Below are 26,814 nucleotides of genomic sequence, written 5' to 3' on the forward strand. Positions count from 1 at the left end.
TGGTCACATTGTCTCATCCAGGAGATGCACATTCCTGTATGATCCCTTTAAAGTTTCACTTTGGTGATTTGTCACCAAGTTTGACACACTTCTGACTTTTCCATCAACATGAGTGCATGTTTTGTAGCATTTGTGTATGCTCACTCCACAGCCTTTTCACTTATTACGGGTACGCTGTTCTACATATGCTCTTAAGTTTGGTTTCATTAAGGCTATGCTTTCTGGCTGTTGTAATTTTCACTAATGTCTGTGCATTTTAATGCCCACTGCATTGTATAAGTTGGCATACTGCTTTCAAAATGTTTCATATTGTAATCATAATACGTTCAGTTTCTTAATGACACATTTTTCCTCCTTAGCCTATGACACCTAAACGAGAATTTCCGCCCGTCCTGAGTATAATGAATGTTGTCGAAGGTTCTACTGAAGTTATCAGAAAAACAACATACCAGTTACTTAAAAATGTTGGCAATAAGAATTTCTGGAAAGATGCTCTCAGGTAAGAGCCATTTTTTTTACTAATGGTTGTGGTTAGAAATGTTGACTTCCTTACAAATATTTTTAGAAAGTAAGGCCATTTGTTATGTATGTGAAAGTATTATATACCTTTCTCTGATCTGCAATGTTAGTTGTACAGTATATTAGTAAAATAAATGAGAAATAAGATATAATGAAAATAACTAGAACAGCTACCTGCATCTAATATTATCATAATATGTAGATCTGTATATAAAAATAGTACCATGATTTGAGCTGGGTTGGGGAGAGGAGATGGGGATTTGCCTCATTTTCATGTAGTGTGTTGTTTATGTGTACTTGGTAATTGTTATTGTTGTTGTTGGCTTCAGTCCACAGACTGGTTTGATGCATCTGTCCATGCTACCCTCTCCTGTGCAAGCCTCTTGATCTCAGAGTAAATACTGCATCCTACCTCCTTCTGTATCTGCTGAGTGTATTCATCTCTTGGCCTCCCTTTACAATTGTTACCCTCCACACTTCCCCCCAATACCAAGTTGTTGATCCCTTGATGCCTCAGAAAGTGTCCTACCATCTGTCCCGTTCTTCTAGTCATGTTGTGCCACAAATTGCTCTTCTCCCCAATTCTGTTTACTATCTCTTCATTAGTTACATGATCTACCCATCTAATCTTCAGCATTCTTCTGTAACACCACATTTCTAAAGCTTCTATTCTCTTCTTGTCCAAACTATTTATTGTCCATGTTTCACTTCCATACATGGCTACACTCCATACAAATACTTTCAGAAACGACTTCCCGACACTTAAATCTATACTCGATGTTAACAAATTTCACTTCTTCAGAAACACTTTCCTTGCCATTGCCAGCCTACATTTTGTATCCTCTCTACTTTGACCATCATCAGTTATTTTGCTCCCAAATAGCAAAACTCCTCTCTACTTTAAGTGTCTCATTTCCTAATCTAATTCCCTCAGCATCACCCGACTTAATTCGACTACATTCCACTATCCTCCTTTTGCTTTTGTTGATGTACATCTTATATCCTTCCTTCAAGACACTGTTCATTCTGTTCTGTTGCTCTTCCAGGTCCTTTGCTGTATCTGACAGAATTACAATGTCATTGGCAAACCTCAAAGTCTTTGTTTGTTCTCCATGGATTTTAATTCCTACTCAAAATTTTTCTTTTGTTTCCTTTACTGCTTGTTCAATATTCAGATTGAATAACATCGGGGATAGGCTACAACCCTACCAACTTGGTAATTAGTAAATTATAAAAGCTGTTATGCGTAGGTTGGTGGAACATATGGTCATGCATTTATTTTCTGAAACATAGTGGTTCTCGTAGAAAAGAAACCTTCAGCTTATCTCAAAACTGAAAATTAAAACACTGCTGTTTGAACAGATAAAAGTATTTAATTTAATTTATACTGATGTATAAAGTGATGCAGATAGCTCCCATGTTTAGAAAATATTAAACAAACACACACACACACACACACACTCACACACACACACACACACACACACACACACACACACAGAGATACATTTAAAAAGAGTGTCAGATTTATGCAGGAAATACTTACTGGCTGAACAGAGGGACGTGGCGGAGTCGAAGAGACTGGACTCGGATTTGGATGGATGGTTATTCAAATCTGCATGTGACCATCTTGGCTGAGGTTTCCTGTGGTTTCCCTAAATTGCTTAAAGTGAATGTTGGGCTGATTCTTTTGAAAAGGACATGGCTAATTTCTTTCCCCATCCTTTCTGTGCCCAAGCTTATGCTCTATCTCCAATGGAAGTTAAGCCGTAATCTTCCATTGTATTACTGGCCAACACTAGAAAAAAGTTTTATAAACATATGACCGGAAACACACTTGACAAGACAGAGACCATTCTGTCCTGTGTTATCCATCTATCTGCTGACTCTACAGGTAACGTTCTGAGCAGTTATCACTAGTTCTGACACTTGATTCTGTCATCTTTCTCAAAGACTCATGAACTTGTTTGAACATACCAAACTGTTGTTGGATTTGGTAACATGGGCACTATCAATTGAAAAGTATCAGGATAGACTCATGTAATACGGTATTGACCACTAGATATAATGAGAGCTAAACCCACTAGCATAAAAGGAGGGAGAGAGTATTGTGTTGTCAGTAGAGAAGATGTAATAGCAGAATGGGTCAGACAGAAGTGCTCAGTGACTTCAAATGGGGACTAGTCATTGGATGTCACCTGAGTAATAAACTCCTCAGGAACATTTCAACTCTTCAAAAACTGTCAGTCGACTGTTGATGATATGACTGTGACATGGAAGTGTGAAGAAACTACCATAGCTAAACCAAAACCAGGCAGACCTCTCTTTTACTGATGGTCAGGGACTGTTGAGCACAGTAGATGTATCTGCAAAAAATTACATGAAATCAGTGGAAGAAATAACTCGTGAGGTCTAAAGTGCTACCAGCAGTCCAGGTAGCACAGTGACAGTACATAGAGTGTTCAAAAGAATGCGATACAATAATTGAGCAGTACCTTATAAGTCACACATTTCTGTAGTTTATGCTAAGCAGCACTTGAGAAAGTGTAAAGAGTGTCACCACTGAACAGTGGATGACTGGAAATGAATCATTTGGAGCAGTGAATCGTGTTAATGAAAGGGTTTGGTGTGCGAAATGCTTTGAGAACATTATTTGCCATCATGTATAGTTCTCACAGTGAAGTACAGAGAAGGTGATGTTGCAGTATTAAGGGTTTTTTGTTGTTAGTGTGTGGTCTCCTTATTGCACTGAAGAAAGTACTAAATGTGGAAGGATATGAACACATTGTAAAACATTGTTTACTGTCTACAGTAGCTGGACAGTTCTGAGTCAATGATTGATTGTATCAGCATGGCAAAGCACCCTGTCATAAAACAGCATATGCGAGGCAATGGTTTGTGGGCAGTGACATTCCTGAAATGGACTGGCCTGCCCAGGGTCCCAACTTGAACCCAAGTCTTGGTATGAGTTAGAGAGTCGACTTCACTCCAGACCCCAGTGTACAATATCACTACCTCCTATGGTTTTGGGTGTTGAGGAAGAATGGGCTGCTATTCCCCCACACACATTTGGACACCTCATTGAGTGTCCCCCACATAGTTCAAGCTGTCATAAAGCTGAAGGATGGACAGAATCCATTTTAATATCCACCAATAGGTGTCCAAATACTTTTGATTGGATAGTGTGTGACACACGTTCCTTCAATGTTTGCATCTTGTCAGTGGATGTTGGATATAGCAGTGCCTTTAAATATACCCACAACCAGAAATCTATGATATTAAGCTCGTGTGAAGAGGTAGACCATGGCACTGGATCATCTTTAACAATCCATCGCTTGTGTGTGTGTGTGTGTGTGTGTGTGTGTGTGTGTGTGTGTGTGTGAGAGAGAGAGAGAGAGAGAGAGAGAGAGAGAGAGAGAGAGCGCAGCGCAGCGCACACGCGCGCATGCGTGTGTGTGTGTGTGTGTGTGTGTGTGTGTGTGCACGCGTGCGTGCACCCACACACATGTGCACGTTAGAAACATTTATACTAGGTGTAGAAACCACCTGATGCACTTCGTGCAAAATCAGAGTTGTTGTCTTTATGTCAAAGTAATATTTGTTATCTAGCATGGGTAATTTGTTGCACAGAAATTGGTTATAATTAGTACCTGTTAATTTGTCCAGTAAAGTGTATGGCTCTTTGAATGTGTCACCCACAGTTCCTGCACGCACGCGCACACACACACACACACACACACACACACACACACACACAAATCTAAAACAAATCTTGTGCTTCGTGTCCATGAGTGTTTGAGGATTTGCCTCTGTCCACTATGGTAATTGTTGTTGTTGTATCCCACACTGTGTGAATCCTGCATCCATAAATAAAATTCAGACTGTGATCTGTAGATCTTCAGTGTTCATTCTTCAAATCTATTAGCAAAACTGTAATCTATTAGGGTGTCCCTGTGGCCTGAAAATATGCACAAGTTGTAAGTGGTATGAATAAAGTAACTGCTCGGCAGAATTATCTATCAAGAGTGTGTCCAGTTCTTTGTGCAAGTTTTATGATCATCTTCTTCTTATTGCAAAACTTGCTCTTCCATATCTGGCATGCAAACTGTGCAAGGTCTGCTGCTATTTCTTGTCTTTGGTGCAAATGATACTGTCTGTGCAAGTTACTGGAACAACCTGCTGAACTTTTTTCTAGATGGAGTATGGCACTCACATTGTTGTGTGACACAAACCACAAATGCTTCTCAATTAATTCCATTAGCTAATCATTGCGGAAAGCAGTAGCTGCCATTCTCTGCTTGGAATAATCAGACTTCCTTTCACTGTTTATGGTGTTCAAACTTCAGGGAGTATCTAACCTCATTTTGATGCTACCACAACTTCAAAACAATACATACACAATGGGTGATGTAGGAGACAGTTGTAAGAGCTTTGTATGACAATAGTGTCACAGTGAGAGGACGAAACATGGAGACACACAACCAGTAAGAAATTAGCCTGAACAGGATGACAGCCCACAGTACTGAGTGTTGACCCTTCTCACCAAATGCAAAATGGCCTATATCTCAATAGGTATTTATTTCTAGATATTTATGTTCGTTTTATCCCTCCCCTCCTCACCATACCTCTATAATCTCGAGCTGTACTATTCTCCTGTAAGAGTATGATACACTTTTTTATAAACAGCTTGTATATTTCATTTCAGTCACTAATGTTTGTTTGACCTATTAATGGAAGCTGATAATAACTAAAAGGATCATCACAATACCAGATGTTTTTAAGAAATGGCATAGTTTAAGGACATCATTTTGCTTTTCATTCCCTTTCAAAATATAGTGGCCTTCAAGCATGGAAGGGGCACATACTATGTTTGTAGTATGAACTCCGAAGCCTGATATAAAAAAGTCATGATTTTTTAAATGTGTGTATCCACATGCTTGTGGAAATATGTCAAGAAGTGCCATATGAAGCTGTCCTCTCATGGGATGTGGAAGTGCAGGTGGATGAGGAGCCAGTGATTGCAACTTCATGGAATTCCACATTCCACTACACTGTGAAGTATGAGATGAAGAACAGGACATGTCAGATTTTTGCCTCGTGGAGAGGAATGTGGCCTGTGAGATATGACATCATTTTTACATCACAAACATAACTTAGGAGCTGCCATATTGTATGGAGTTAAACTCCATGTTTGGAAGTTGTTCCTTCTTCTTCTTCTTCTTCATTTTATTATTATTATCATCATCATTATAGAGTTTGTGACGTTAATACAATCTGTTTCAAAGTATCAGTAAATTGGGGCTCTTTTGAAAATGCTTCATTTTAGGTACGATTTGTTACAAGAAAGTGTAGTTAAAGGCTTCCTGTACTTGGTTGTTAGCGTTACGACTTTTGTGCTACTAAAGTATAGTGCTTCAGTGCTGTGGCACAGTGAAGATGTGTGAAAAGTGCATTGTTTGGCCCTATTAGGTGAAGTTAAATATCAAATAATGCCTTTCCAAGTTCCAGACAGGCACAATAAAAAGACGTTTACATAAAGCTTTCAGCTGGAGCCTTCATCAGTACAACACACACACACACACACACACACACACACACACACACACACACACACACACACACAATCGAGCAAGCACACCTCATACCTCTTGGGCCAGAATGCACCAATCACATGGGATGCAAGCAACAATCTGAAGGGGGCTGGGAAGGGGAGGGGATAGTAGTGTACAGTTGGGGAGAGAGACGAATGCTGTCTGGTGGAGTGTGCAGGGACTAGACTGCCAACAGGCCCAACGTCAGGAGACTATGGGGCAGGGGGGTGGGGAAAAAAGGAGCAAAAAACAAAAGGGAGGAGTGGGGAAAGCCAGTGGATGTATTGGCAGAGGGCTGTAAATAAACAGGGTGGGAGGTGAGAATGGGGAGCAGATGGCAGGATGGTGGCGAGGGGGGGGGGGGGGGACGACACTGTTGGGTGGAGATTTTGGGTACAGTATGTTAGTGTAGGTTGAGGCCGTGATAATTATGGGAGCAGAGAATGTGTTGTAAGGATTACTCCCATCTGCGCAGCTCAAAAAAGCTGATGGTGAGGGAAGGATTCAGATGACTCGGGTAGTGAAGCAGCCATTGAAATTAAGTGTATTACATTCAGCTGCATATTGTGCCACAGGGTAGTCTAATTTGTTCTTGGCTACACCTTGGTGGTGGCCATTCATCCTGATAAACAGCTGGTTGGTAGTCGTACCAATATAAAAAGCTGTACAATAATTGCAGCAGAGCTGGTAAACGATGTGGCTGCTTTCGCAGGTGGGGTAGGATAAACCTACGACAGGAGTGGAATAGGAAGTGCTATTTGGGTGGATTGAGCAGGTTTTGCACCTTGTTCTTCCACAGAGATATGATCCATGTGACAAGGGGTTGGGATTGGGAGTATCATAGGGATGGACTAGGATGTTATGGAGGTGGGTTGATAATGGAACACCACTTGAGGAGGGGTGCGAAGTATCTTGGGTAGGATGTCCCACATTTCAGGGCACAATGACAGGTAAGCCTTGGCAAACCATATGATTCGGTTGTTCCAGTCCCGGGTGGTACAGGGTGATAGTAGGGGACATTCCTTTGTGGCCAGTTCTTGGGGCTGGTGGGAGGATTGGGAGTGTGAGGGGCATTGGCTCGGGATATCTGTTTGCGGCTAGGTGTGGGGTATAGTCCCTGTCCAGGGGATAGTACCTGTCTGTGAAGGCCTTCTTAAGACCCTCAGCAGACTGAGCAAGGGAGTTTTTGTTATGCAGATATGCAATCCCCGGTGACCAGGCTGTACGGGAGAGATTTTTTGGTGTGAAAGGGATGACAGCTGTCAAAATGCGGGTACTGGTGGTGGTTGGTAGGTTTAATGTGGACAGAGGTGCTGATGGAGCCATCAGAGAATAGGTGGTCAACACTCTGGGTGGAGGAGGACCACATGACAAAGATGGGAGAGATGATGTTGAAGTGGTGAAGGAATGAAGATAGGGTTTCTTGGCCCTGACTCCAGACCATGAAGATATCATCAGTGAACCAGAGCCAGACTAGGGGTTTGGTGTTTTGGGATGCTAGGAAGGTCTGCTCCAGATGCCCAAGAAAAAGGTAGGCATAGGAAGGTGCCATGCTGGGGCCTGTGGCTGTGCCGCAGATTTATTTATGTACCTTCTCTTCAAATCAGAAGTGGTTGTGGGTCAGGATAAAGTTACTAAGGTGTATGAGGAATGAGGTAGTGGGTTTGGGGTCTGAGGGACTTTGGGAAATGTAATGTTTAATAGTGGTAAGACCATGGGCATGAGGGGTGTTGATGTATAAGGTGGTGATGGGTAGGGAACCAGGAGGTTAAAGGGTGGGGATGGTGGAGAGTCGGTGAAGAACGTGGTTGGTGTCTTGGACATGGTGTGCTAGATTACGAACAATTGGTGGGAGGTGTTGGCCAATGAGGGCTGAAAGTCTTTCAGTGGGGGCAAAATAACCAGCCACAAAGGGGTGTTCAGGGTTGTTGGGTTTATGGGGGAGCATGTAGAACGTGGATTACAGGGTGTCATAGGGGTGAGGAGGGAAATTGATTCAGGGGAGGTGGTGTTGTAGGGCGTAAGGCGTTAAGCAGGGATTGGAGTTTGGTGGTGAAGGTTGTGGCCAAAAGCCTGTAAATATCTTTTAACAGTGTCTCTCTGCAACTTGACGTGTCTTCTTTACGGTAAGTAGCAATCTGTCTTTTCCTACATTGTTGATATTCCTTCCTGGAGTTTCCATTGTTTGAAGCAATGACTTTTGTTGATACAGTCTTTACACAGTGTATACTATATATGGAGGTCTGGCTGTCACATCAAAGCCATGGTGTAGTTTGTAGCATGATGACATGTGAGAAAGAAAGGTAGCAGGCGCATGTCCTTCTTCAGAAATGCTTTCCTTGCCATTGCCAGCCTACATTTTGTATCCTCTCTACTTTGACCATCATCAGTTATTTTGCTCCCCAAATAGCAAAACTCATTTACTACTTTAAGTGTCTCATTTCCTAATCTAATTCCCTCAGCACCATCCGACTTAATTTGACTATATTTCATTATCCTTGTTTTGCTTTTGTTGATGTTCATCTTATATCCTCCTTTCAAGACACTGTCCATTCCGTTCAGCACAACGGATGGATATGTGTGTGTGTGCGAGTGTATACCTGTCTTTTTTTCCCCCCTAAGGTAAGTCTTTCCACTCCCGGGATGGGAATGACTCCTTACCCTCTCCCTTAAAACCCACATCCTTTCTTCTTTTCCTCTCCTTCCCTCTTTCCTGATGAAGCAACCTTGGGTTACGAAAGCTCGAAAATTGTGTGCGCGTTTGTGTTTTTTATTGTCTCCTATCAACATACCAACCCTTCCGTTTTGTAAGTTACAGGATCTTTTTTTTTTAGGTATGTTTGTTTGTATTTTCTACAATATGTTCAATCATTGTGTCAGAGATGAGGCATTTCCATGAATCTAGAATATTAGTCATGTTTTTTACAGGTCCGATTACTCTGAGCAGATGAGGTAAAATATTTTGTTTACCTCGTCTTTGCCTGTTCCATGGCTCTTTGTGCCATGACCAAACCTTGATTATTTTTTAATATTTCCTTTGAACAGTTTGGAATGTCAATTTGGTGCTTTCATCTTCTGGATTGAGCACTCAGTTTCGTATCAGAATCTTCAACTCTTTCCGATATGTGCTCTTCTTCATCAATGTCACTGTCCTTATAAAACTGTTGTCCTGATCATCCTCATCTTTGGTATCATGCAGAATTGCATTTATCACAGCTTCAACATGCAAAGGATTGTTTAAATTCTATGTCTCTTTGTCCCGCATAGTATGTAAGAAATTAATGTGAAAAGAAACTGAATAAATAACATTGAAGGTCATGCTTATCAGACACATACAATTTAGTTTAATTTCATTGTCGATTTGAGACACATGTAAATTCACAATGTACACTACTTTAAATTAGTAATAAGCATTAAACATTTAACAATAAACAGTGGAAAATGAAAAGTTAAAAACTTACATGGAGGGTCGCGCATATTCCTCAGATACGAAACATGTGTTACTAGCTTGCTGTTTACCGCAGCGGACAGCAGCCAGGACTGAATTAGGGTGGGGTCGATAGAAAAGGCTAGAACAAAGGGGCGATTTCTCTCCCTCCTGCCTTCCCAGAAAAGGTAACAAACATTGTTGCTGCATATCTGACACATACTTACACCTATCAGAAGGTTAAAAATTAAACTATATATGTTTTCTATGGCAGAAGAAAACTTAAACAACATAACATCTGCAGGACTTAATCACCACAGACTACTGTTTGGTCTTCAGGAGAAGAATTCTCACAAATTTATGCTGTATAGTAGCAAATTTAAACAAAAATGTAACTTGGATACTATTCACATGTTTATTATTATGTCTGTTGTGTCAAGTGTGGTACTTACAGTGCTGATACATGCTATAAAATGATTCTGGATAGTCAATACTACACAATGAATTCCTTATGAACTGCAGCATAGACCTTTGTTATACAGCATTTAATATCTTTAGGAGTCATAGAAGTTTCCTTCTAGATTTCTTGTCTTAATTTTCCATATGGATTAAAGTCCAGAACAAACAGCAAGTCAATTTGTGAATCTTGAATGTCCAATCATGTGATCTCTAAATGTTCTGTTATGAAGTTCTTTAATTATATGAACATAATGGGCAGAACATTCATCGTGTTGGTACTACATAGGTCGTCTTACACCCAGTGAGACCATTTCCAATAACTGTGGCCTCATATCTTTCAGGAACTTGTAGATACTTGTGGCTATTTAGAATTCAATCAATGAAGTAGGAATCAATGAAGTGTTTCATGAGAAGCCCACACCATACATTTTTGACAAAGTAATTTAATTGGATAGTTAAAAAATCTACTCACCAAGCGATGGCAGAACACACACATAAAAGAGGTTTGTAATTAAGCAAGCTTTCAGAGCCAGTGGCTCCTTCTTCAGGCAGAAGGGTTGAATGGGAAGGAAGAGAGGTGAAGGAAAAGGGCTGGAGAGGTCTAGGAAAACGGGTAGATTTTGGGAAGGTCGCCCAGCACCTCAGGTCAGGGTAGATTTACTGCGCGGGATTCCTTCTCATCCCTCTTTTTTGTGTGTGTGTGTGTGTGTGTGTGTGTGTGTGTGTGTGTGTGTGTGTGTGTGTGTGTGTTCTGACGCCGCTTGGTGAGTAGATTTTTTATCTATCCAATTAAATTATTTTGCTACACTATAAATTGACAGACAATAGTCAGTTTTCGCCCCCTTCTCTAAGCAGGCTTGGATTTTTTACTGATAAGTAGTTCATATTGTGAAGATTATTTGCCTATGGCCTTATAAATAATGTTTCATCCATAAACAAGATCTTGCATAGAAATGTTACATCACTTTCATGTTTTTGTTGACACCACTCAGAGAACAGTAACTGAACTTGAAAATAATTGCTGCGAAGTTGTTGATAGAATGAAGTATGGAAAGAATGAAATACACTAACCATCAAATATATTATGACCGTCTACTTAATAGCCAGTATGTCCACCTTTGGCACAGATAACAGCAACAATGTAACATGGCATGGAAGAAATGAGGCCTTGGTAGATCACTGGATCGAGATGGCACCACATCTGCACACACAAGCCACCTAATTCCTGTAAATTCCGGGGAAGAGGGCAATGAACTCTGACACCACAGTCAATCACATCCCAGATGTGTTCGATCAGGTTCATTTCTGGGGAGCTGGGGGCAGCACATAAATTGGAACTCACCACTGTTTTCCTCGAACTATTCCATCATCTTCCTTGCCCTGTGACAGGGCACATTGTCTTGTTGAATAATGTCACTGTCATCCAGAAATATGATTGTTATGAAGGGGTGTATGTGTATTGCACCCAGTGCCTTGCATGAGCTCTGCTGGACCCGTGATGGCCACGTGAATGTACCACAGAGTGTAATGGAGCTATTGCCGGCTTGTCTCCAATCTGCCGTATAGGTGTCGAGGAGCTGTTCTCCTGGAAGACAACAAATTCACACCCTCCCATTGGCATGTTGAAGAAAGAACCGGTATTCATCAGACCACCAAATGCTTTGCCACTGCACCAACACCCATTGGTGATAGTGTGCCTATTTCAGCCATAGTCACCGATGTTGTGATGTTAACATTGGCGCATGCGTGGGTCATCGGCTGCAGAGTCCTATTGTTAGGAGTGTTCAGTGCACTGTGTGTTCAGACGCACTTGTACTCTGCCCAGCATTAAAGTCTGATGTTAGTCCTGCCACAGTTCAGTGCCTGTCCTTTTTTACCAGTCTGCTAGCCTACAATGTCCTACATCTGTATTGAGGGGTGGCTGCCCAACCCTACATCATCTGGACATAGTTTCATCTTAATAAATACACTCAGCATAGCATTCCTCGAACACCCAACAAGTCATGCAGTTTTCGAAGTGCTCATGCCGAGCCTCCATTCCATCACAATCTGCCCTCAATCAAACTCAGATTGTGCACCTTCCGCATTGTACGCACAGACAACAAGCTTACTGATACTACATGCACTGTGCGTCTGTCTAATTAGCAGTCATTCCTCGCCAGTTGACGCTGCTATCACCTGGATGGGTTTATATTGATAGTAGGTCTATGGTCATAATGTTCTGGCTGATCAGTGTACAATAGATTGTGGTATTTGCAGAATACCCCTTGGCTGATCCCATTCTTACATTCAAGCTGCCTCATAGTGACATGTGAATTTAATACCTTCCTGCATACTTCCAAAATGATACTCTGACAGTTCATGACATTCACCATTTTTTCTAGTGTCACATATATTCTGGAAGTGAATAGCTTTGCGAGCAAGTTCCCTGATCACTGCAACAGCAGAGTACAGACTTATGGGCCACATTCTCACAGGTAAACCCACAAAATGTACCCAAGTTGCATACATTTGATGCAGTAGGCCATGTCTTTGAGAGACCTCTTCTCCTGGTGATGAGACAGGGGTTTGCAGCACTGTTATCTTGTTACTATTTAATCTAGTACCACATGTGTTATGTTGCCGAAGTTCTCTCCAAAGACTGTTTGCAGTGCCAAAATAGTATGTAGTTTCATTAAAAACAAGTACAATTGGAATGTTCCCTTTAAAAAATGGTAAAGTGAAGCAGCTCCCTTATACCTACAAGGGCAATGCATCCCATGTGATCAACAGATAAATAGATATGCTTTTTTTCCATAACCCAAATAATTCAGGAGCTAGTTGAAGTGTTGATTCACACACACACACACACACACACACACACACACACACACACACACACACACACAAAAATTGCAAACAATGAAATATGGAAAAGATGAAATACGTTGGAATTTGCAGAACTCCACAGAATGACTACAGATCAACTGGGTGTGAGGGGTGTGTTGGGTAGGGAGAGTAGGGGAGAAAACAGCTTGAGGGGGGGATTACGGAAGAATGGCTAACTGCTTGTAAGGAGGCAGCAGGCATGTGGCATAGAAATGGGCGAGGGAGAAGCACATATTTGAGTGCCTGTTGATGACTCAACACTTCTTGTATCTGTTGAGTAGCTTCTTTAACTCCTAAATTATTTACATTCTGCCAGAACTTTCCTTACTAGTGTTTGTACTATAGATCAATATTGAGGAGAGCCTCAGAGATATAGATGTTCTAATTATGCAACACTTTTTTTGTCAAAAGTGCAACTAATCGTGTTCTCTCATTCACTATAAAATAACAGCACCTGTGAACTTATCACTCATGAACTTGGAACTTTGCTGCTTCTTTATAATTAGTGAGTTGGCCAGTGTCTATCAGTGGTTGTTGTGGGTAAGTGTTATTAATAAAAGCACTTAATGATTGGTTTTAAGTTTCTCTGTTAGTGGCCCCTTGGTGGTATTCCCATTTATGTCACCTTATGCTTTCTAGTTTCCATACCTGTAAATATGACAAAAATTTGCTGTCTCCCTCCCTGCCTCCCCCCTCCTTGTCCAAAAAGATTCATAGCTGATAGCTACATATGTAAACAAAGTATTTGCTGATAAATGCAGAGCAGTCATGCAAAATCAATGCTTTAGAAAAGTTGTGGGTTTTTTATGTATTGTGTAGCCATTTTGAGTGTAAATTGTGTTGCATTATATTCAGATTTTAATATTGCACAAACAGACTGGCATTAATAACAGTAGTTCGTGCAACATCCACTGATAATGTTTACATCATCTCGATAAGCATTCCTTTACATGTTCTTTCTGTTGAGATGTATGGCACATGTAAAGTATATATTCATTGATTTAAAATTACAACCATTTGTGATAGTGTTATGTTTCATGCAATTATATTGGTGCAATGCACTGAAATAACTGACATGAACATCCAAATTCATAATCACAATTATAGGCACAAAAAAAGTGTCATGTTGTCTCCAGAAGATTGAGATTGTCAGTTAATGAATCTTATGCCAATGATGCACAGTTGTATAATTGTGTACCAAATTAACTGAAAAATATTGATTGGAGAAACTTATAAAAGACAGCTTGAATATCTGGTTATCCAGAAATTCTCTCCTAGCTTTCAGTTGATGTGAACGGAAAGTTAAGTAATGATGTTGCCTTATCCATAAATGTAGTGATAAATAGTATAATAAAAAAAATAACTTTTTGTGCCTTGGGCCTGGTATACTTTATTATGAACTGAGATCTTGTGTTTCAACACCATATAAATAATTTTAGAGTGCAATTAACAAATGTATATAAACTTTAATGTACATGTTACAAGCTCAGACTATAAGCAAGAAATGCAGCACCCAATAAATGAATGCGTAATTATCTATTTAATTATAGTGAAGCACTTCAACCAGTTTTTTGAGATGGGGTATGTTATTGGTGTTGCTTTGTGAGCAAACAATGAAGTGCTGATAGTTTATTGCACTAGCCTCAGTTGTTTTTTCCCATGCATCCTGGGAAACAAGTCACTGAAGGTGAGCGAATAATGTTTTCCCGCTCTTGTAGCGCATATTGTTCTACCCTGAATTGTTCCCCTTTCAATCAAACGTGTTTGTAGGATCTTTGTGTGATTGTCGTAATCAGCTTTCTAGAGTAAACATGCTGCTGAAAAAGCTGTTGCTTTGGTGGAAGATGGCCACAGTATGCATTACGTTGTAGAAGTGTTGAGGACTACACCTACCACGATTTCCAGAGCTATATAGAGGTACAGGGAATCTGGAGGTTTTGCAAGGAGACCAGGCTCGAGAAGAGCAACATCAGAGAGAGATGACCACTTCTTACAATTTCAAGTTCTCCACAACTGTCACATCACTGCTGTTGAAGCACAAAATTGACTCCACAGGTTTGAGTGATCAATATTAGTGAGAGAACCATTTGAAGAAGACTGGAAGAAGCCAATCTTCAGTACAGAAGACGTTCTTCAGGTCTGGGACGCACCTGATTGCACTGCACAGCTCGGCGATGTTTCCCAAGGGAACATCTTGGCTGAACAATACAACAATCAGATTAAGTATTGTTCACTGATGCGCTGTGATTTGGTCTCTGATCACATGACAGAAAAGAGAGAGTCTGGAGATGGCCAGGGGAGAAGTATTTCCCTTGCTCATTCTCATCCATGCCTTTGTAATGTTGGGCAGGAATCAATACAGCTGCAAGGACATATTTGGTTTTCGTGGAGCATAGGAGCCTTAGCACACATCAGTATGAAGAGGAAATCCGTCTGTAGAATGTTGTGCCTTTTGTTTCATTTATTGGTGACGATTTTACATTAAAGCATGACAATGCATGCCCACATGTTGTGAGAATTGTGCAAGAGTTCGAGATGAAACATGGATTCATGCTTTGGGTTGGCCTGTCCTAAACCCTGTTTTGAATCCTATTGGACACATTTGGGACCGGCTGGGGAGAAGAGCCCATAGCACTATCCAGAGATCCTACACGACCTACAGAATGCCGTCCTGGAGGAAGGGGATATGATTCATCAACAAGGCATTACTACATTAATCAGGAGCATGCCTGAAAAGTTGAATGCCATCAGTGGTGCAAGAGGTGGCAATACGTGCCTTTGAAGACGTGAACAGAGGTCTCAGAGATCATCTCAGAGGTCTGTGAAGTGAAGTGTGAAGTGAATAACATTGAAACAGACGTGTATTACCTTTATGAGCTTATTCAAAATTTTCATGAAGTGTGCAGCTCTGGCTTGATTTATTAAATCTGTTTATAATCATCTTTCTTTTTTCATTGTTGGACACTACTACAATATTCTATCATAAGATAGTGGATCAGTGTCTCAAAAGTGCCATAAATTTTAAAAAATATTCAGTTTTAGTAAGAAATTGAAGTGTTAAGTTTTTCATGCTGGCCAGTGTATATATGACATGATGACTGAATCTTTGAAGGAATATGATGTATGTTTAATGTCAGGAGTCTTGTTAATCATCAAAACTGTCTTTTTGTAAAGAGTTCCTAAGAGCAAATGACAGTCATGGTAGCAGGAAATGCACAGGAAATAACTAATTAATATGTTAATAAAGGAAGGAATGAAGGTAACAAACAGCTTGCTGTGTAGTTGTGGCATTGAGTCACCGATAGGCACATAAACAAGAGTGAGACTGATGACAAACTTCGTCATTAATCCTCCTTCATAGCTATTCAAACACATGTACACACACTACCAATTATTTATCTGTAATATAGTTGTGTGTGTGTGTGGGGGGGGGGGGGGAGGGCAAGGCCAATGCTGCATTTCCATGTTAGACAAAAAAGACCTACACAGCCTTTGGCAAAAAAAACCAAGGCCATATTTGGCAGAAAGTAGAACTATGTTTTCGTGTCTCTACCATTGACATATTAAACATTTCATTGTTTTTTGTTTTAGCAGTTGGGTACAAATTGGAAACTACAATGTGTCATCTGGAATAGATGACAATCAAGGAGAACCACTTTCACTCCAGGCTGTGCCACAGTTCTACAGGTCTCTGTTCCCTGAATGTCGTGCAGGAGTATTTGATCCGCAGTATGATGACTTTTTCCTACCAGATATAGCAGCTATTAATCCTGCACTTGAACTGTGCCGTGCTTTGTTGAGGATTACTTTGCTAGAAGGGGCTGCAGGAGATGGACCTAGCAGGATGGATACAACTGCTGGTTAGTTGTTTATATTTTATTATCTCTTGCATGTAATAAATTAATGTGTGGTAAATTCCATAACTACATAAAATGTTTGTTACACAGAGAGCTGATGAAGGGTTCAAGAATTTGCGTTGTTGTTGTTGTTGTTGTTGTTGTTGTTGTTGTACATAACAAATCTTAATATTATAGAACACCAGTCCAGAATTGTTGCTTTGTTTTGGGGAAAGGAAAGGGGAAGGGGGGAGGGGGGGGGGGGATTTTCACACAGTACATTTCACACAAAAAAGACTTTCATTATCCTGTATTCAGGTAAAATCAAACAATAACTTCTTAAGAGCTCAGTACATATTGGTTTTATATCACTACACTGCAGCTAATGGCCCCTCTTTACCCAAGTGTATTTATTTTCATAAATCAGCTGCTACCATGATTGCCCAAAAATGTAAATTGTCAAGTACCCTGCATGTCTTGGAATTAACATGCTAGAGGCTACATTGCTGAGACTTGTGCTGGCTCTGCAGAAGCATGGAGAGAAGCATGGAGGGATAGTCTTTAGGATTTGTTTTGAAATAAAAGAAGAGACCAATTTGCTTGGGAAATTTTAAAGCTTATCTTTAGTCATACACATGCACACTAGAAGAAAAAAATCATTGAAAAGAGGCTTATAAGGGAAAAAACTTGATATTAACAAAGGAATTATGATTCCAAAATTGTTCTGTGAATACCCATTGCGGAAAAAGTAATCAGTATTGCAGAGGGTGCCTGTGAAATAAATGAAATTGTGAAAGGTAGGTATAAATATCCCTTCTGTTTATTTTGTCTTCTCTGTTTTGCTTGAAAGTTAGTAATAAAATAGAATTTTGTGTGCTCAGACATTGCTACATGAAATTAGGTAAAGAGACAAGTACATGGACTTCAGCAACAACTGTTTCTCCTATTTAGCGACAGTGAATTGTATAACTTGAGAATCCAATTAATAAGCTTAATGGAGTTGGAATAAGAATTAAATAAAATCAAATGGGTTACAATATTGTAATCAGAAGTGCATTGAAAATAAGATAAACAAAAGATATTTTATGGTAATCATTCAAGTTTGTACACAAAGATGCTCACATTCTAACAAGGAGGTGGAATAACTCTTTAGAGAGTTACACAAGCTGATAAATGATAGCAAATACCTCTATAAGATGAACAGTAGGACAAAATTCACAAACAGTTATTCACTGAATATTTAGAAATATAAAGGCTAGACATTAGTAGAATTTATTAAGAATAACAACTTGTTTGCCTGTAACTCATTCTTCTGTTAAATAATATGGAAAATTGAATTGGTGAGGACTGTAGGGAACCAAAACTAAATTTGTCTGTTTTCTCTAATAATGAAATTATACTGAAAGAGATTGCCCTGAATTACTTTGGAATTTCATGAGAAAGGAATCAGAAGTGTGAGTTATGAGAACTTCATTAAGAACTGGAAGGTTTACCAGAGTAAACTAAGCAACAAATTCAGTATATTAGAAAATGATGATTATACATACATAAATGAAAGCAGCAATTATTTTACAAAGGAACTTACACAAACAGCAAAAGATGTTATAGGTATGAAGAATTAAAAGAAAATCTCAAACTGAATGAGGAAATTATTAAGGGGAAGATGAAAGATTCAAGCAAATGGTAATAGGAGGATATACTGAATCAAATTAAAACTCTTTTTAAATGTTCTTAAAATGATGTGAGAGGGTAGGATGAAAATTTAGTAAGAGAGATAATTGAAACGATGAGGTGGGTAGATCGCGTAACTAATGAGGAGGTATTGAATAGGATTGGGGAGAAGAGAAGTTTGTGGCACAACTTGACTAGAAGAAGGGATCGGTTGGTAGGACATGTTTTGAGGCATCAAGGGATCACAAATTTAGCATTGGAGGGCAGCATGGAGGGTAAAAATCGTAGAGGGAGACCAAGAGATGAATACACTAAGCAGATTCAGAAGGATGTAGGTTGCAGTAGGTACTGGGAGATGAAGAAGCTTGCACAGGATAGAGTAGCATGGAGAGCTGCATCAGACCAGTCTCAGGACTGAAGACCACAACAACAACAACAGTAGTCTATAAAAACACAAGCATAAACTTTACTGGGTAGGCATCACATAATACCAGTTAAGCTGCCAGATGGCATCTAACTGCAACAGAGAATAAACTATACATGTGAAGATTTTCTTCTGCACTCATGTAGTTCAAGTGATGAATAAATTCTACAAGCATGTGAAGATTCCTTTCAGCTTTTATGTAATTCAAGAGATGATTAGCAATAATGGCTTTCAGAGCTTGTGGCTTCTTTTTTGGGCAGAAGGGGTGAAGGAAAATGACTGGAGAGATCTAGGAAGAGGGGTATATTTTGGTAAAGTAACCCAGAACTGCGGGTCACGGGAGACTTACCGGATCGGATGGTCTTCTCATCCTGTTTAGTAAGTCTCCCTTGACCCACAGTTCTGGGTGACTTTGCTGAATTTTACCCTTCATCTATATCTCTCAAGTCCTTTTTCTTCACCTCTCTTCCTTCCCCTTCAACACCTGTGGCCAAGAAAAGGAGCCACTGCTTCCGAAAGCTTGCATAATTGTAACCTTCTTTTATAATTTTTTTTATTGATCACAACAGTGCTTTACACAGACAGATACATTCAATATGTGACCCTTTGCTGCTAAACTTCTGAAGATACTTGTATTTGTCGAATGAAACATGTCAATAAAGCAAAGTTATATCCAACTTGTGGCTGCTCTGTGAGCATAATTTCTAATGGTTACTGTTCCCCCTGAAGGTGATGCCTCCGCTTGATAACAGAGATAGTTGAGAATGAAAATAATGACATTCCAGGAGCAATGCTAGATGAGATGAACACATTTAAAGTATGAAGAGCAAATGATGCCAGAAGATCATGGTGTTTCAGTAGAAAAGATTAAACCTGAAGTAAAAGAGGGTGGAAAATAAGCTATTTAATCAAATGCATTTTGTGGGAAAGATCTTGAAAGAGAAAAAATATTTAACAAACATTTATCTTTACCATTTAATGAAAGCTGTAGAAACTGTCCATATATTAGTTTCAAGCTAAATCATGGGAGAATGATGTACACTGTAATATCAAAAATATTCATCCTTTGTGAATCAAAATCTCCAGTTTATTTCACGTGTGTTTATCTCACTAACAGCCCTTTACTTGTGAATGAGAAGTTACTGTTATAAAAATAGTTCTTAAGTATTAGTAAATAAGTGAAACATTTATTAAAAAAATAATTACAACACAAAAATAGAAATAAGAAAAGAGAAAACCCAAACACATTTATGATTGTGTATAAGAATGAAAAATGACAACAAATAAGAAGCAGTGCAATGCAGCTCCACAAGACATAATTACAGTTCCACAACTCACAAAGTTCAACATCTGAATTCTATGGTATTCAAAATTTGGAATGTTAAATTGAAGAAGTCTACTTACTATGTATTCTTAATTGAGACTCATGAGGGAACTGTTATAAGCTATGTCATTCCTCAAAAGATAGATCTACAGCTAACTGCACAATAGGTTATTGGCATTTTGGGGAGATTCAGCACACTTCATAGTTTCGCTGTGTTCACAAACATCTTGTTAGTTACAAAAATGTTCTCACCAAAAAGTATTGCATTATTATTTCCATTCTATTTATATACCATTGTAGCAATATTTTGATAATTGATATTTCAGTCTACACTATCTCTTAAATGTAAGTAGTACTTTTATTTGTTGTCATTCAGTTTAAGTGTACTTAAGAAATCTTAAAAGATTGCTAACTGCTAGAAATTTGGTATGGATTCCAGTCCTCCTTCAGTTAGCAAAACATTTGCTGCCTGAAGACACCACCCTTGGCTTGGCTCACCTGCTTCTGGTGCCAGACATAAACAGGGTGAAGGATTGCCTGGACAGCCTACCTGCCACAGCTATTTCAATACAGATAGCTTGCTATTATTGTGCTCTGACTGGTTATTCTGCTGTTTATGGCTGTCAGTCAGAAAAAATGGCTATTGGGGACATGTTCCTGTATAATCCTTCTGAGGTGCGTATCACCAGTTTGTGTGTTTGTATTCAAGTATGCAGACTAGTTCCTTTTTTACCATTATTATATTTTGTTTATTACATAAAACAGTCACATCATGGATCAGAACGCATGTTAAATTGTAGGTTCCCATATAACTTCTTGAATAAGTCCATTTAAATGTCAAGGTACTTCACTATCACTATGGTGCACAAACTGATCTTTGGATTGATGGCTGGTTTACCTTGGAAGTTAGTGTTGGGATAGAAACCGAGTGACTGAGATGTTAGTTATTTAACAATTGCTGATAAGTAAGTGTCATAATCACTTGACACCAGTAGCTTTTCAATTTCATAAGTTAGTATGTGTTATGGCAGAGTTACCCCATCATAAATAGTAAACTAATGAATAGGAGAGAAGGAAAGTTGCTACTCGCCATATAGCGGAGATGCCGAGTCGCGATAGGCACAATAAAAAGATTCACGCAATCATAGCTTTCGGCCATTAAGGCCTTTGTCAGCAGTACACACACATGCGCACACACAAACTCACGCAGGCGCAACTTGCACACACGTCTGAGACGTGAATGAGAACATGATTGGTCATGGTCACCTTGACCAGGAAGAATGTTGTAGGTTTGGAGTCAGCCAGGCTTTGGGAAAGGTACTGTTCAGCAACAGCAAGGCCACGGGTGTTGGGGATGGTAGTGGAGAGGCTAGGTGACTTGAGCAGTGACAAGCATGGTTCTGGCTGCTGAAGGAAGAGGAACTATGGATGGGCAGTGGAGGAAATGTTTTATGTCTTCAGTATAGGATGATAGGTCATGGTTATGCAGAGTGTGGGGGGGGGGGGGGGGGGGGGGGGCGAGAGAGAGAGAGAGAGAGAAAGAGAGAGAGAGAGAGAGAGAGAGACTCAGTGGAGAGGTTCATGGAAGAATTTGAGGAGGGATTGGAGATACTACTCGTTTTCTGGAATGGGGCTATGGTGGCAGGGCTTATACATGGATGTATCGGACAGCTGGCGGAGCCTTCTGCCAGGTATTCCCTGTGGTTCAGAACAACAATGGTGGTGACTTTTTCGGCAGGTAGGATTATAAGGTCACAATCAGTTTTTAGGCAGTGAATTTTGATTATTTCTTGTTGTTCCATCCTGGACTTTGTGTTGTTTAATGAAGAGAGTTGCATGAAACAAATGTTTGGATGGAAACCACAGCAAAGGTGTGCAGTATTTGATGTGTGCAGTGATACACAGACAAATAGCTGTTTCAGCTGTTATAATATAATAATGTCATGTAACTAGGGCTTCCTGTCGGGTAGACAGTTCACCTGGTGCAAGTCTTTCAATATTACGCTACTTCGGCGACTTGTGCGTCAACGGTGATAAAATGATGATGATTAGGACAACACAACACCCAGACCCTGAGTGGAGAAAATCTCCGACCCAGCCAGGTATCGAACTGGGGCCCTTTGGATTGACATTCTGTCATGCTGACCACTCAGCTACTGGGGGCGGACATTTATTAAAATTAACTAGACTGTTCTTCTAAAAAAATTATTATTACATTACTTTTTGATCCAAGTGGGAGGAGAATGGCTTGCTTGGTGCTTGGTTGATGACATAGTTGTCAGAGAAGGAGAGGAGTGGGGTATGAGTACTGGCTGCAAGAGATGAGATGTGGGCCATGTTTTTAATGAGTAAAGGTAGAGGAGAAAAGGTAGGGTTTTTCTCAGGGGTGGGTGGGGAGGGGGGGGGGGGTGGCAGCAGCACCATAGGTACCAGCACTGGGTCTCCCATGACTACTTGTGCCCCTGCATGGAATACTAAAGTAATACCAAGTGAGGTGGCACAGTGGTTAGCACGCTTGACTCGAATTTGGGAGAACGACGGTTCAAACCCTCTCCGGCCATCCTGATTTAGGTTTTCCATGATTTCCTTGAATCATTTCAGGCAAATGCCTGGATGGTTCCTTTGAAAGAGAAGCTTGTGCTCCATCTCTAATGACCTCATTGTCGATGGGACATTAAACACTAATGTCCTCCTCCTCCTCCTCTTTACTAAAGCAATGCCTAAAGTTGGAACATTGTAGCATTAGATGAAGAACCTGCACAATGGTTCATCTGACTACTGATCTCACATAATAAATGGGGAGCAGGGTTTGTGGAGAGGGGGGGGGGGGGGGGGGGGGGGGAGCAACAAACTCGGTCAATTCTTTTCAGGGTTCTGTTGCATAGAGTTTCTGACATGTGGAGCTCTTGTGATAGTGAAATTTTACTGTACCAGGGTAGGCATATGGTGAGTGTAGACAACCATTTTAAATTCTTAGGAATTGAGAGTAGATGTAGATGAGAGCTTTCTAGGAAGTATCATGTTCAAGATGATGTACAGAAACTGAATGCTAATATCTTCATAATAAGAATAATTTTCCATGAAACACAGGCTTGCTTACTTCCATCCATTTATCTGCTATGGTATCCTACTTTGGAACAACTGTGTGCACTCATCAGGAAAGGGCTGTCAGGCGAATCTGCTGTTTCAGGTCACCAACTTTGTGTAGGCTGTCTTTCAGGCCTCAGAATGCTAGCTGTACTATCCCTGTGAAAATACCTAATTGTGGGATTTACGATGAACATTGCTGACTCATTCAGAAGAAGGAACAACATAAATTCAGTGAAAAAGAGACAGAAAACCAATTTTCACTTAAAAAACACTTCCTTAAGTATTGTATAGAAACGTGTGCAGTACTCAGCAGATTTCATTTTCACTAGGCTTCCACAGAACTGAAAAAGATAGAGTGATAAACCCCAAGTTGTCCAGGCTAAGTTGAAAGGTTGCCTTATGGCACACTACTCCTGTTTGTGCAGGAGCTCCTACCTGTAATTCAGAACTTTATTCCATTATGCATTATTTACTTTTATACTCTCTCATGATGTTTTTTTGGTGTTCTATTAATTTTTTAGCTTCTTTTGTTTATGAATGTTCTAATCAGCACTCTGTAAACTGTGTACTGACGCATTCCATGACTAAGTAGCATTGACTCAGATAGCCCCACAAGACCAAATAATGACTAAATCCCTGTCCAGCCATCTAATTTCGAGTTTTCCATGATTTTCTAATAGCTTAAGAAAAATGCCAGGAGCAGTCTTTTGAAAAAAGAAAAAAAAGGCCCATCCCCACCATTTCCCAGATTAAACCTGTACTCCATCTCAAATGACCTCATCATCAACAGACTGTTAAAACTAATCTTCATTCTTCAGCTTGCAGTGGTGCCTTCTGCTGTTGAAGATGAAACATTGTGCCACACTGAAGTGCATAGTGATGATACTAGACAGTTTACGCACAGAGCTTGTTTGAGTATGATGTGGGGATATGAGTTTTTTCATAGAATATTTTGGGGTTTAAAATTGTTTGATGTAGTGGAACTCGACCAAGATCTTTCTTCCATAGGCAGTGTTCTCCCAGGTGAACCAGTATACATATTTTAATACATTAGGAAATTTCGCTCTTCAATGTACTAATGTTATGATGAGTTTTTTTCTTTTATTTTTCTTCTCTCTCTCTCTCTCTCTCTCTCTCTCTCTCTCTCTATCTTTTAAAAAAAGGAAAGAATATGTCTTTTTGGAAGGCTGGTAGCTTAATCTTGGATGCACAAAATGCACAAACACTTGGGATGGTAGGATGCTAGAGAGCAGCAGTTCTTAATGTTCATATGGTTTTCTGTGTACACGGTGGAAATGATAAACTGATGGTGCAACTCTTGGGAACAGTGAAAGGTTGCATCAGAGGTTGATGTTGGTTAATTTCAGGCCTGTTGAGCTGCTAATAGCCTAGTATAATTGTGGCCAACACAACAGTTTAACAGACTAAACAACAAAATAACAAAATTCTTTGATCACAAGCTGTGCATATTTGGTATCTTTTGTGACCTCACTACAGTGTTCACACGGTAAATCATAAGCTACTGCTTCACACGGTGACGGTTTGTTGTTTCCATGGAAAATCTTGAAAACAGAGGGAAGTTGTACAGCAAAAAGGTGTAAGAACCTGTTCTAGTGCCACACTAAGCCTGTTACTGTTTCTGTATTGCATAAACCACATGTCATATAAGATTACCTCAGAAACAATGAAGAACTATTACAGTATACGTAACAAACTCTTCAGTAATATGGCACTTGGATAAATAATAATGCATGAAATTGACAAGTTGTGTAGGTTATTTGCCATCTTTAGCAATGGCAGTTAATCTATACAACTTGCATAAGTGGAACTGTGGAAAAAGAGAGGCCTAAGTACAAGAACTGCTGAATGTGTATCACAATTAAATTATGGGGACAAACAACTGATCACTGCAGACTTTGTTACATTTCTTGGAGTAACTATAAACAAAAATGTGACATGAACCAGTTGCATGGATTGCTTAGTGAACAAATTAAAAAGTTTTGTTTTCACAGTGAGAATTCTGAGTACAGTAACTGACTTAGCTGTTGACAAAATTGTTCATCATGCATATTTTATATCAGATATGGCATAATTGTATGGGGTATTGAAAAACCCACCTCAGTGAGTTCAAGCTACAGAGCTATAATGGGGACAAACAATAGGCAATCATGAAATCCATTATTCAAGAGCCTTGACTTAATGACAATTCCTATATTGTTTGTGTGTAAAATATTCCTCTTCGAGCTAAAAGAACCACAATTTTTTGAAGGAAATTCATTTACACAAGCTTATGAAACAAGATGCTGCCAGCAGAACCAGATGGAACATCTTTACTGCTGCCCTACGATCCAACAGGAACAACAGGAAATAAGTCATGAAACAAGATACAGCTCAGGTTATGTATTGCCTTTGAAAGTACCACGTCTTTCATGGCTTTGAAGCTTAGCAATAGACTATAGTCCGAGGAATGCAAGCTAGAAACTACACAAGTAAACGCTGAAAAATACATAAGAAGAAAATGTTATTACAGTGTAAGAAATTGAAGAAAGAGTAAGACATGTACCACTTTTTTAACTTTTTATGTTTAACACACTGCATGTGCAGGCACATGCTTTCTTTTGACATAAATATATGTTGTTTGTATATATATATCTGTGTAGGCATACAACTGTATTTATTGAGGAGTCACTAATATTCCAGTCGAATGCCTGTATGTGACGTGCCATGTGACAAAAAAAAAATTATGTTCTATTGCTTTTTGAAAAACAGTGAGGCATAATGATAAAGTCATGAGAGTACATTTATTCACTTAATGGACCACTCATTGAGTGGTTCACAGTTTTGCAGTGATGGTATCAAGTTTATACCAGTGTCACAGCTGCAAAGCCAATTTTGCGGCATGCATCCTGCTGTGACTGGCCCGCTGGTACAACATTTTGTTGGCTTAGCACACTCTCATCATCAGATGCTGCTGATGCTACTCAGGTAGTTAGGTAGTTAGGCTCTTCACTGTTGTATATTGTGTATTCAGTACACTTTCAACTGCCTACTTTATTTGTTTGAACCAAATTTGCTACATGCATTGAGAGGCTTGGTGTTTTGTGTGGTGTTTACTATGTGGTCTCTTCTGGAGCTTCTGAGGATACTGAATGCTGGCCACCCCTATCATAGTGGTTGAGAGGGCCAGTATTGAAATGTCTGTTCCGAAAGTTATGTTTTCGACCCCATCTGAGTGTAGAACCTGTGGTATGAGTGTCTGAACACAGTAGTTTAGACTATGGCCTGTGTAAGTGTATGACAATAGGTGATCTCTTCTGCATTGATTCTGAAGCTGTTGAGTGTACGGTGTCTGCTCCTGCTCATCTAAGAATGCAAGTGCTGGGGTCCCAAACCCTCCTGCTTTACTCTTAGTGCGGCTTTCTACCATTCTGAATCCTGTAGACTCCAATTATGTCACATTTTCACACAGTCCAACAGAATGTGATAAACTCCAGACTCTCATAAATCAAAGAATGGAAAGTTCAGCTTGGAATATCAACATTGTTACGAAAAGGATAGAGTGCTACTCACTGTAACGATGAAATACTGAGCTGCAGACATATACA

The 26,814-nt window shown here is 39.8% G+C and overlaps 1 protein-coding gene across 2 annotated transcripts in view; it reads left to right on the top strand.

The window, feature by feature from the left end:
• Positions 1 to 26,814, top strand: part of LOC124798260 (NBAS subunit of NRZ tethering complex-like) — a 424,226-nt gene that overhangs the window by 241,513 nt on the left and 155,899 nt on the right. The window contains exons 27-29 of one of the 2 annotated variants that reach the window (XM_047261580.1): positions 360 to 499; positions 16,456 to 16,724; positions 20,559 to 20,794. In XM_047261580.1, coding sequence (XP_047117536.1) covers positions 360 to 499; positions 16,456 to 16,724; positions 20,559 to 20,794 — 645 coding nt within the window. The remainder of the gene's footprint in view (positions 1 to 359; positions 500 to 16,455; positions 16,725 to 20,558; positions 20,795 to 26,814) is intronic. The other variant, XM_047261581.1, reaches the window with a different exon arrangement.

Source organism: Schistocerca piceifrons, chromosome 5, assembly GCF_021461385.2.
Source record: "Schistocerca piceifrons isolate TAMUIC-IGC-003096 chromosome 5, iqSchPice1.1, whole genome shotgun sequence".
Classification (NCBI taxonomy): Eukaryota; Metazoa; Arthropoda; class Insecta; order Orthoptera; family Acrididae; genus Schistocerca; species Schistocerca piceifrons.